Here is a 13,779-nt window from a genome sequence, read left to right on the forward strand (position 1 = left end):
CGCCTTTTGTGATTGTTTGTCTTCACCACGTTTATATTTGATATAATCGACTTTTTAATGTAGCTTCAATGATCGAAAGATGAAGATCCTTTTCTATCTTTGAATTCAAATTAGACTTAAGGTTACACAAACTTTGAGCCAAAAAAAAAATGAAAAGAAAAGACACCTATCCCACTAATTAACTAAAAAGAACAAAGTAGTTGCGGACTCCATGATCTAATTGTAATTGTAAGCATGAACAATCACATAAAATATTAATGCCCATGATCTAGAACTTCATGATTTTCATGTATAAATAAATATCTAAAGAAAACATTAAAAGAAAGTGTATCTAGACCCCTAGCAAACCCCTTCAAATTAAATCCCGGATATGAATCTTTTAATGCCTTTAAATTATTATTTACGTAAGTTCTGATGAAATAAAACTAATTATCACGGGTAGAGAGATGGTCAATTTTCTAAAGAGACTCCTTAATTCACACATTCATATTCATCAAGTTTGCAATTATTAAAATAAAAAATTACTTCTCAAAAAGTTGACTAATAAGGTTTCAATATTAATATTCTATTAAACCATTTAATAGCCTATTATTTTATTTATGTAGCCACATCTTATAATATTCTTTCACTTGACTCATATGATATTATCTTTTTTCATGATTTAGTAAATAGACTAATATAATACTCATAGAGTAACGCTAAAACTTTATATACATTGGTCTCGACGTATATCATAATTAAGTAAAAACGAATAAGATTCATGACAGTTGTACATCATTTATTCGACATAAATCCTTCCATGTACAATAATATTAGTCTTCACTTACCATGATCTGTAAATAAAAAACACATAATTGGTCCAACAATAATGTCTTTATCAAAGACAATTCATGTTATAATTATTCTAATTCAATCATGTTTACCAAATAGAAAAGAGGAAATATCATAAACATCAGCTTATAATGTCAAATACATAATCATTATAAAGTTATGATATAATATCAACAATTATATGCCATGATACCCACTATTTTACATGATTGCTAAAAATTTTAGGTGACAATCCTTTCGTCAATGGATCAATAATCATAAGATTGGTGCTAATATGTTCAATTTACACTCTTTGTTTATGAACTTCTTTTTTAATTACAAAGTATTTCAATTCCATGCATTTTGCACCTTTTTAATACCTTCTGTTCTTAGAAAAGAAGACAAGTTGCAAAATTATCACAATAAACTTTTAGCAGCTTGGTGATACTATCAACTACTCCGGGTCTTGAAATAAAATTTTGTAACCAATTCATCTGAATTGTAGCCTCAAAGCATGCCACAAATTCAACTTTTATAATGGATACATCAATAATAGATTGCTTTGCACTATTCCATGAGATTTCTCCTCCAGCTAAAAGAAACAAATAACCAAATATGGATTTTCTTATATCTACACATCCTACAAGATCTAAATTTGAATATCTAATCACACCTCATGATGATCAAATTTTTTTATAAGTGAGCATATAATATTTTGTTCCTTGCAAGTATCTCAATACTTTTTTTGTAGCCTTCCAATGATCTAAGCCTAGATTACTTTGGTACCTGCGTAGCATTCCAACAGCAAAACTGATGTATGGTCTAGTACAAGTTCAAGCATACATCAAGCTCCCAACAATTGATGCATATGAAATTTCTTCCATTTGTTTGTGTTCCAATTCATTCTTTGAGCATTGAATGAGACTGAACTTATTTTCTTTTTGAATGGGAACAGTATTTGTTGAGCATTTATTCATCCTAAATCTCTCTAAAACTTCATTAATATAGGCCTTTTAAGATAACCGTAACAATTCTTGTGATCTATCCCATAATATTTCTATCCTAGTCATATAAGTTGTCTATTCTATATCTTTTATATCAAAGTTACTAGAGAGGAAAATTTTTGGTCTCGTGAAGTAAACCAAGATCATTAGTTTCAAACAAGATATCATCAATATATAGAATAAAAAATATAAACTGACTCTCACTAACCTTTAAATATATACACCAATTAACAATGTTTTTCTTAATCCAAAAGAAATTATTGTATCATTAAACTTGAGATACCATTGTGTAGAAGTTCGTTTAGTCCATTTATTGATTTTTTAATTTTCACACCATGTGTTTGTTTTCTTCAACTGAAAATCCCTCAGGTTGATCTATATAGACCTTTTCTTCTAAATCCCCATTTAAAAAGGTTGTTTTCACATCTATTTGATAAAACTCTAAATCATAATGAGCTACTATAGCCATGATAATTCTAAACGAGTCTTTCCTAAAGACTAGTGAAAAAGTCTATTTGTAATCAATGTTATATTTATAAGTAAATCCTTTGACAACAAGTTTGGCCTTGTATCTTTTAACATGGCTATTTGAGTCTCATTTAACCATGAAGATCAATTTACATCCAACTCTTTTGTAACCTTCAAGTATTTTAATAAGGTCTCAAACTTCATTCTGTTCCATAGATTTTAGTTTATCTTTTATGGCATCAATCCATTTGTTAGAATTATCACTATCAATAGTATGTGAAAATGAAATTGGATCATCATTAATTCCACGATCAAATCCTGACTCTTGTAAATATACCACTAATCATTTAAAATAACAGACTTTTTTGTTTTGTTTTTTAGACCTTCTTAATGTTATTTCTTATGGTTCATCTATCATGAGTTCATCAACAATATCTTTATTATGTGGTGTATAATTATTAATTTATTGTTCTTGATAATTGTTAAACTGGTCAACAATTTGAGGAACAACAACTTTAGAAGAAGTAGAAGGTAAATGAATTTGTACCATAAATTCTTAAATTTCCATATTATATGGTGTTTCACTCCTACTAACTTTATCATTTTTAATGAACCTAGCGTTTACAATTTCAACAATTCTTGTGTTATGGTTAGAACAATAAAATCTATACCTTATAGATTTTTCTAAATAACTAATTAATGAAGAAACCATTGATTGTTCTAGAATCCAATTTCTTTTCATATGTATTATAAATTCTTACTTCCATTGGATAACCCTAAACATACAGGTGCTTTAAACTAGGTTAATTATCAATCTATAATTTATAAAGTGTTTTTAGTTTTGCCTTACTATGAACCCTATTTAACAAATACGCAATAGTTTTTAATGCATACATCTACAATGAGATACGTAAAGATTAATTAAGAAAAGTGCTTACGCCTTACTTGGAATTGAAGTTGGGAAAGCCTAGACTTACTTGCTACGTAAATAGCCCTTTCTTGGCATAACGAAATGAAAAAGCTCAATCCCAACTCTTTCTCTTTGTGCCAAAGAGCTACTTCTTGCATAGGATTTGTCTAAGGTTATCCGGCAAAGAGCTTCTTCTAGAACATCTATCCCATCTCCTTTTACTTTGATAGGTGAGAGCTTGAAGTTGCTTGCCTTCTTGTTGGAATCAGACTGATTGTCAGGAATGAAATTCCATCCTCGATAGAAGTCACTCTTTTGTTTGACAAAATAGCTTGTTAGCAATGACCATTAAAGGAGCTCGGGAATCATGTTCCACCAAAGCTCAATCACCGCTAGTCTCTAAATGGTTTAAGGCTTATTTCAAGCTGAATGCTTGAGGTCGCCTGCTTTTTAGAATCAAGTTCCCGAGGTAAACTTTCTAGATTACCATTCTCTAAAGATGGAACAACCAATATGCCTATATATTCGCTCGGGAACTACGTAAAAGACTATTTCATCCTTAGCATCCTTCTAGTCCTTTTCTTTTATGGATTCCTATTCTTGATCTTTATATTGATATTCTACAGTAATAGGAGGTAGTAGATCAGTGTTCGAATAGGGCTGTAGCTGCAAGGAAGAATGCTTTGGACAAGGAAAGGGTAAAGAATTTTATGCTCTTAGTAGCTTCTATAAAAGGGTATCCTATTTTACTGCTGTCAAGCCGCTTACAATAAGAAAAAGGGCTGACATCGCTCCTCACACATCAACGACTGGATAAACTGAAATTGCACAACCAACAAAAAGCTAATTTCTTGGAAGGAAAACCCACCAGCGCGGACCTGAAAGGAGAAAAAAAAATTTGTGTTCACTATCTATTATTAATAATTCAACATACTCCTAACCATATCTAATAAAGTACAATTACGTCTTTTTGCTACACCATTTTGTTGTGATGTATCTAGCATTGTGTATTGAGCATATATGTCATGTTTCTTAAGGAATTTAGCAAATGGACCTGAAAATTGTCAAGTATCATGAAATCTCTATCTGACTTAATAAATCTCACCTTCATGTTTATTTGTCTTTCAACTTCATTAATAAACACCTTTAAAGCATCTATTGCTTGAGATTTTTCATGTAACAAATAAACATATCCATAACATAAATAGTCATCAATAAAGGTGATAAAATATTTTTCCTTACTAAAAAAAGTAGCATCAAAAGGTTCACATTTATCGGTGTGTATAATTTCAAGAAGCTGTGTACTTTTTATGGCTATTTTCTTTATGTGTTTTGTTTGTTTTTTTTTTAATACAATCCACACTGATATTAAGATAAATAAAATCTAAACCTAGAAGGATTTCATTTTTTACTAATCTTTCCAATCTTTATTTGGAAATGTGACCCAAACATTTATACCACAAGTAAGCAGAATGTTCATTTACTAAACCATGTTTAGTACCAATATTATGATGTAAAGTCAAAAGAGTTTCAACAAAAAGGTTTTCAAGGTTCAACTTGTACAAATATTAAAAAATAATATCGGGACCAATAAGGCGATTACGTTTAAAAAAACTAAAACATCCTTTCCCAGATCTAAAAGAATATTTAGCTTTATCAAGTTTGGATTAAAAAACTAAGTTTTGAGAAACTGAGAATACATAAAGAGTTTGAAACAAGTCCAAATGATATATTGTGTCTAGAATCAAATGATAAGTTCCAATGGCTTCAACTAGATCTTTGACTCTGTTTCCTATATAGACAAGCTTTTCATTTGAGTTTGTGCTTTAAATTGAAAGCAATCTCTGCATTGTATTAGAAACATAAACGGTACATCATAAATCAATCCACTAAGAATTATAAGAAACCTTAATTAAATTTGATTCAAAACATACAAAAGCACAAGGCTTACCATTCTTTTCTAACTATGCCTTACATTTCAGGAAATCTTTCTAAAAATGTCTAGGTTTTCCATAAAAATAACACATATCTCTCTCATATTCCTTCTTATGAACTTGGAAAGAAGATTCATTTATCCTGAGTGGTCTATGCTTGCCCTTTCTATATTGTTTACCAACCATCTTTCCATCTCCTTGATTGTTTACAAAATGAATGGAATGAGTTCCTTGATTCTTAAATCTTGTTTTCTCCTAAACAAGCATATTTTGCAATTCATACACATTCTATTTGTTCTTCGTGGTATTATAGTTCATTTGAAAATGACCATACTCAAGAGGTAACGAGTTGATAATAAATTGCAAAAGAAAACTCTCATCCACATTAATTTTCAATGACTTAAGTCTTACTGTGATATTTGTCATTTCGATGACGTGCTCATGTATGGTATGAGAACCATCAAACTTCATAGTGGTTAAAGCACTCATTAATGTCATAACAAGTGAATTATCAGCAGTTTAGGAATGCTCTTCCACAAATATCATAGATTCCTTAGCACTTTCAGTTTTGGGAAAAACAAACTTTATATTATTAGTTTTACTCATTCGCATAAACATTAGACTCGGTTTGTTTGATCTTTCACAAGCTTTATGGAAAGATTTTTCTTCGGTATTGCTAGTGTCTATAATAGCAATTAGAGAAATAAGCCCATTGAATATTGGAACAGATGGAACAGACGAATCATGTGAATGAAGGGAAATAAGAACAAACATGACAAAGATTCATAAAATACTCAAACATTAATACTTTGCACCAAAACTTAAATATATTATATGAATCCAAAAAAATATATTCACATAATGATCTCCTTTGGGTGATACAACAATATACACAAAACAATAACCATAATGACGCTAATTAAATTTGACTTTATTTGGTAATTAAACATGTACTAATTAAATACATCTACTATCTCTGAATATACAAATATATATTGACCACCAACAATTATGTTCATTAATTATAAAAACAACTAATCAACATTTGGATGATCCTAAAATATCTTATAACAATGAACTTCAATTTACATATAAATATTTATCATCATGACATTTATAAGCATTAAAATTCATGGGTAATTGAGAAGAAAAACATTATAAACATGAAACTTATTTATCATCAAAATTCACGGGTAACTGAGAAGAACATTACACAATGTCAAACTTATTTGTCTGAAGGATTTGATGACTTTGTTGAATAACAAATCATTCCTTTTATTTAAAGTTGTATCTTAAGATGATATATCTTTCACATGATGTAATAAAAGAGAATCCTATATGACCCCGCACCTAAATGATAGAACCCACCTCTTTATTTTTATTTATTTATTACACGAGTGAAGGAAAATTAATGGCTGAGCTCCAAGATTCCCAGTACTGTACTAGGATTTAATGTGCGGATATAATAGAAAAAGTTTTTAATTTTTTAATTTTTTTTCCTCTCCCATTACATAGATTGTTGTCCTCTAGCTGAAGGCACATCCAAGTCATCTCCATCTTATTAATTCTATCTACTGGTACGTACAAGACCTTTTATTTCAATTCCATTCATGTTCTTTAATTTGCACCAAACACAAATTCAACAATGATTGTCCGGCACAATCAAGTATCATCTAACAACTAGCACTTACTTACTTATAACAAGTATCAATCGATTTAATTATATCTTGAAATATTCCTTGATTCATCATTAATTATCGTAATAGGCAGCAGGAGGTTGAAATAAAATAATAATAAAAAAACTCCTTATTTTATACGTCTATCAAAATATGTTAATTTAAAACCTTTCACACTTGAATTGAACTGGAGATTCGCATTCCAATTATCATAATTATTTTGATGCTAGTATCTTCAAATTATTTTGATTTATTTTTAAAGTATCGGTTCTTTTACATAATTGAATTGCAATAAAATAAATTAATAGCACATTTGACCCAAAACTAAAGGGTGCGAAATGATTTCTCAGGACCAGTTACTTCTGTTTTTCTTTTCTTCATTTCTTTCTTTCTTTGACCAAATTATAGCTATCTGTTTGGTGAAAGTGACAAATCAATGAGAACAATAAATTAGATTCATCGAAAATGAGGTTAGAGATCCACGAGGTAAATTCACGCAGAAAAACTAAAATCACTGAAATACAATGGATTTAATTTGGAACATTTCAAGGAAGTTTCATGGAAAAATGAGTGATAATTACCCTTCTTCTTCTTCTTCTTCTTCTTCTTCTTCTTCTTCTTTTGAGAATAGCAATGAGTCTCATAAACAAAAAGTTCAGTAAATAAACGTTTTCGTTATTATTATTTGGTACAGCCAAAAAACCCTAATATAATAACACAATGAGGGAAGTAGAGCAATCCAACTGATTTATCTAATCCCGAGAAAAAAATATTATTAAAAATAAAAAATGGGTTGGAATCATCATATAAAAATAAAGGTGAAAATTAAGATTATTGTGTTAATAAATTATGCTGGTTTCACAAATTTCCATTTCTTGGCAATAAAAAACTGGGAGAGAGTAAAAGCTGAAAACGAAACAAGAATAACTAAAGGCATTTTCAATACTCCAACAAATAACATCTGTATAGTGAAAGCAATACAACAATGTCAGCATATATCACTAGCTGGGCACTGATCGATGCCTCCACAAACAATAACTAAAGGAAGAGAGTGAGTTTTTTTTTTCCATGCGCAAATATTTATTATGGGAACAAACAGTGGTTGGAGAAAGACAACAAATATTTATTGAGAATGATTCCCATTTCTGTTGGAGGTAAAGTAAATGATTCAATCGCCATTGATGACTGGTTAAGATAAAAGCTTGCCATTTTCACGTCATTCTCGTATGGTGTTTTAATATTTCTCCTCTCTTTTCATGGGTTTTTAAAACGATAGCCCCCCTTTTATATATATATATATATAGCCCTTCCATCTTAAATTTCTGAGTCCACTAAATTAATTTATTGTTATAATTTTTATTCTGAAAATAATATATTGCTATAATATTTAGCTCAGCTATATGTAACTTTATAATGATTATTGAGTTAATTATAATTTAATCCTTGGAATTTATCAAAAAAAAATTAATTAAGCTCTACCGTAACGGAGAGTATAGGGATTAAATAACAATTTAAAAGGTCATGAGGACCAATTACTTTTGTTAAACTGCAGGGACTGAGGTTATAATCAACTCATGATTAATTATTAGAGCAATAATTAAAAAAGAAGAAGAAGAAGAAGAAGAAAGAAAGATGCATGCATGCATCTTATAAAGAAAGCAAAATCTACTCTAAAAACAATCTCACATCATCTCTGTCACACAACACACAGATAAAGAGCAAAACAGAGAGGACAAAAGTAATTCAAATGATGCGCTGTCGACCTCATCCCTCCAAACTCTACCAGGATTTCTCTTGCATTTTGTGGCAGTCTTTCTTCTCTGGATCTCTCTGCCCAGGTTATCCGATTGTTGCCAGGCAGGTAAATAAATTAACTGGTGAATAGAGGGAGGGGAAATTAATAAAAGAAAGAAGCAAAGGCATGAGGTAATAAATCCAACCTTCATAACTCCAAAACCCAAATTTGGCCTCCCAGTGGTCCTTCAACTTTTTGGAAAATGGAAAGATACCGATTATCCAGCTAGTGACAATATGTCCAAATTAGTCCAGTCAATGCCCAATGCAATCGCCACTTCCAAACTCCCAAAATAATTACTGTATTTATACGTACCAAACTGCAAAAAAAACCCAGTTCAGCCTCGTGTATTCGCATCATTGTCTTGGGGTTCCACTCACTAGCTAGCAAGAAGAGAAATATGACAGATACTGATCATGCTGATCCATAACAGGCTTTCTCAGCATAACTTTTGTCTCACATTTGGTCATCATAAATGTTAAGAGTTGACTGGCCTAACATTTCAGAGGGACTCAGGTTCTAGGTCGATCCATGAAGCTTGAAGGAACATACTTCATTGGTGAACAACCACATTGACATATATAGCCTAGGGTGCCGTTCTATAAACCTGCACCAGCCACAAAATGGTCAACAAGAACAAGTTCATGCATCCTGGCACAATAGCAATAGTACTTGTTTTGGCCATTTATTTCAAAAGCTGATGGTACAAAGAAGATTTAAATAATTGTATGAGATATTTTTATGACATAAGAGATAGGGACATTTATAGAATTCATCTTTTTCGTGCTAATTCCATCTACCAATCATGATACACTGACCAAAGCCCTCGACGACACAGTGCAGATAAAAAAGTCCATGTATCATCTCCAACCCTAATCTTCTAAGACGGAGAAATGACAATTGGCCCACGATACCGTATAGAAAATGACAGGGTTGGTGTTTCTGTGGACTCAAGAAGTCTTAAAACTCTGACGTTTCATGTCCATTGTAGAAGTGCTGTAACCTGTTGCCTATTGGTGGTCTTCGATAGCTTATGCATAACAAGTGTTGTGTAATCAATTCAAAACAAATCCGAGCATATTTTTCCTCTAGCAGGCCGTTTTAGCGCCGACGGAGCATCGGCAAATGTCAATCTCGTTAGCCTCGATCAATGATTGTCCCGTTTCTTATTTGGGGCATTCTGTCTTCAGATTCCACAGTAACAACATGTGATTGCAACTCAAAACGCAGTGTAAACACGTTCAGAACTAAAAGAATGCATGTGCATATCTTTTTCAACAACAGCGATATTTGGAAATGGACTTCAAGAACAATGATGACTCGGGTCACGCTAGCCAAAAACATCATCCAGTATTCTACAACTCCTTTTCTATATATCCACCAAGCTGACATACAATAATTCTACCAGATGTCAGTATCGCGTGACATCTCAAAGTATCGAAGCTCTTTTTGCCTGGATGTGTTCCATATTTTCATCGTGACATTCTTAATCCAGCAAGTTTCCATGCGCTTTTTCCTGATTAACTAAAACCAAAATAAGATCCATCAAACCAATAAACATTACCTTATCGGATAGAGTTACCTTATCATGGCTAATTCAAAAAACAAAAGCAAGTTTTTAGATTGCAAAAATCTTTGAGCTAACTACTTTGTAAGCTTTTAATTATTTGGAAATACAATGCTTAGCTTCTATCGGAAAATACGCAATAGCCATAGAGTCAATAAGGGGAGTTATTCTTCGTTTATGATAATGTAAGAAATTACCAATCTCTTCAGCATCTCGAGCATCAGTTAGAGCAATTGCTTAGCTTCTCGGATGATAGAACCAAATGAAAGCCATGAGAGACCCCATAGGAATTCCTAAACTTGTAGTAGCACCAGTTTAGCCTCCTGTTCCGGTTCCGGTTCCAGTTCAGTGCTTGCATCTGGGGTTGAAGTTGTAAGACTACTTTCCTCGCGTTTGTAGGAAAAGGTATGTCATGACATCATTCATGGGCCGTTACATTAACTGAATAACTATGATTGAAGGGGGTGGCCCAAATTAAGCAAAGCTGGCGGCCCGCAGCTAGCTAAACTAGCTCATGTGCCAGTCAAGGACAGCCGGAAAGTTTTTTAGCCATCGATGATAAACGTGACCTTTGCATCAGCCCCGTCGTTTTTGTGCCCCAAAAGATACATGCACTATTGTTCTGAACCCTGAAAGTTGGATGCACTACAAAGGTTTCGCATCGGCAGGCGACATTATAGTGGATGCAAGACTCTCAGAACAGGAGAGGGTTTGAAGTTTGAAGTTTGAACACAGATAATATACGGTTGCTTCTACCATGCGTCATCCATTATTTTACTGGAACTTATGACCATATAAAGGTCCCAACTAAACCAGTTCCATCAATCCCATTATGACTAAATTGTAGCAAGCACCAATTGCATTTATGTGATATTAAAGAGAATCGAGAATCATATTTAATGCCAAAGGGCCAATGAACTATGCAAATTGAGACAAAACAATGCCACAACTTAGTTGGCTAAATGGCATTCGCCAGCAGCACATTTCAGTATTCTGTGTGTTCAGAGAATTCGCACCAATCATCTTCGAATTCTGGGGCTTCGCATCAGAGAAAATGATACCTTGAATATGGATCTGGCATTAAGATAAACCCAGAGAGGTCCATCCGATGATCAGTTTCAAAGGAAGTATCTCCCATGCCTTCCATTCCAAGCACTTAGCTTCTACCTTGACCAGATTTGATGACGAAAGGTGCTGCAAGTAGGAAAATTAGGCTTGTTTAACTCATCTTTATTAGTAGTCAAATTTTAGCTAGTTAATAAATCCAAACAATATAATTCAAATAAGTTATATTAATGTACATCTTTAAGGGTAAAGCTGACAAATGAAAAACAATATTCATTAAAGGGGAGTGCAGTGCAGGTAACCTTCCCAGCAGTTATGTTAAGCTGATAATAGGTAACCCTTCTACGGTCATATTTCCCTATGAGCCAGTAAATGGTCCATCAAATGCACCAAACCACTTCATTCTACTGCTTTGTCAACCAATCTGTGTACACTATGGAAGTACATTAAAAGACATCCGTAAAGTTGGTATTTCATGGAAAGAAAAACTTGAGTGAGAGAACGAGAATGAACAAGATTGAAAAAAGTTGATCACAGATCAGGATGGCTAACCCAAAGACTAGTGGGAGGTGAAGGTGTTTAGGAAGTTCAGAATCAGCTCAAGCATTGATTTGAATGACAGAGTGGACTGAAATCTAAACATAAGTGATTTTTACAGAGCGGACTGTGCTTGAAATGGGCCTTTTGCTTTGCAAGCCGAGATGAAAATTCTATCTGCCGATTCCTGATCTGGTTTGTCGGTGCTGGAGATCTAGTGATGCTGAATTATATACCTTCCTCGGAAAATCTTACTTTGCATGCTAACTTTAACAATTACATTTCTGCAATTTTGTCAATCTACAATCATCATTTCCCCCATCCCTATGCCCACAATTGCACTACATGAACCCAAATTTACCATTGCATGATCAATTTCTAACCCAAAATTAAGCAATCCAGCCAGTTTATGACGTTTCAGTAGCAAGCCACCCAACAAGTATTGACAACGACGACCCTCCAGCAACACAAATCCAATAAAAGAATGATATTCCTCGCGCATTGCCATATTGGACATGAAGGTACATGAGCAAAGTAGAAGAACCAGAAAATAAAACTCAGCATGTAAACCAACATCTTTCATGACTAGAACTCAATGGATCTTGACAATCTAACGCCAATGACAGATGAATTGATCAATTCATCAAAAGCAAGTAACGCAGAAGTAACTGAACTCTTACCTCATCATCTAACTAAGTCAAACATACTTGTAAATTTAGTCACATTCTGTAAACATCATGGATAGCATCATTCCTTATTTGAAGCATAGTCCATCATCTACTCCTGTCTACTATCTGAACCAAAACTTTTTAAGGTTCACGTTGTTTAAATTTCATAGATCTTTGAACACTACAAAACCTAGCCAAATGATGATCAATCTTATCAGCAAAAATCCAACTTAATTAATGTAAATGCTAACTTTCAATTCTTGAGCTAATAAACTTTTGTACCAAATTGCATAGCCAATAATAAAAAAGTTAAGTTTCAAATCTTTACCTCAAAATATCCTCAAACCTCAAAACCCGAAAGGCGAAAACCCCTTCAATCACTCCCAAACAAAACCCTGCGAAGACATCAAAAAAGTAATGCCTCCCTAATAAAACCCTAGAAACCGCCGTAACAACTGCCCAAACACAAACTCCCACCACCACGACGTCCACCAACTTCCCGTCTTCCCCCGCCCAACTTCCAAAGACTCCACCTTTTTCCCTCACCTCCACAGCCGCTACCTCCATCACCTCCTTATAGAGAAAAACCAATGCAGCAACAAAGGAAACACGAGATGAATGGCCACTAGGGAAGGAAAAGTGGTCGGCGGAGACAGGGGTGGACATGGAGGAGAGGTGGTTATAAGGAGGGCGAGGGCGGCGCAAGAGGATTTTGACAAGGCCGACGGTGGCGATATCAAGGAGGAGGCCAAGGAGGAGAGAGGAAAAGAAAGGAAGGAGGGAAGGGAGGGGAAGGGCAAACAAAAGGGAGAGGGAAATTGGGAAGGAAAATCGGAAGTCAGCGGAAATTTCTAGGATGAGGAGAAAGAATATTGGGAGGCGAGTGTGGAATTTGGAATGGAGGTAGTGGGAGAATTTTGTGTCTACCGTCAGGACTTTTTGGAGGAGTGTCGGTGGTGGTTCGGCCATTTGTGGTAGTTAGAGTGGTGTTTATGTGGCCTCGGCGGAGGTGAAGATTGTGATCGTTAGAAGAGGTTAGGGACTTGGGATATGAAAAGGCGTCGTTTTGGATAAAAGAGTCCAGCACAGCCTAGCGCATGTGATTTTTCATTTTTGGAGTTTATTGATTGATACAAAAAAAATCTTAGGTCGGAAAATTTTGAGTTTTTCAAAACAAAAATTCTAACAAATAAAAAAATGAAGAAAAAGGTACTTATTGAATTTTTTAGAAAAAAATCAAGTGTTTTAAAATTATATATTATTTTTTAAAAAAAATTAAAATATTTTTTAATTTATCATCATTATAAAAATAAAAATTTATTTAATTCACTCAATATTTAATTTA

General features: G+C 33.3%; 1 protein-coding gene across 1 annotated transcript; it reads right to left on the minus strand.

The window, feature by feature from the left end:
* Positions 1-11,005: 11,005 nt before the first annotated feature.
* LOC133700644 (probable lipid phosphate phosphatase beta) lies at positions 11,006-13,535 on the minus strand. The gene is made up of 2 exons (XM_062124231.1): positions 12,763-13,535; positions 11,006-11,358 (listed from the first exon to the last, which is right to left on the minus strand). Exons 1-2 carry the CDS (start codon positions 13,401-13,403, stop codon positions 11,328-11,330), a joined length of 672 nt encoding a protein of 223 aa, XP_061980215.1. The 5' UTR covers positions 13,404-13,535; the 3' UTR covers positions 11,006-11,327.
* Positions 13,536-13,779: the final 244 nt, after the last annotated feature.

This window comes from Populus nigra, chromosome 8 (genome assembly GCF_951802175.1).
Source record: "Populus nigra chromosome 8, ddPopNigr1.1, whole genome shotgun sequence".
Lineage (NCBI taxonomy): Eukaryota > Viridiplantae > Streptophyta > Magnoliopsida > Malpighiales > Salicaceae > Populus > Populus nigra.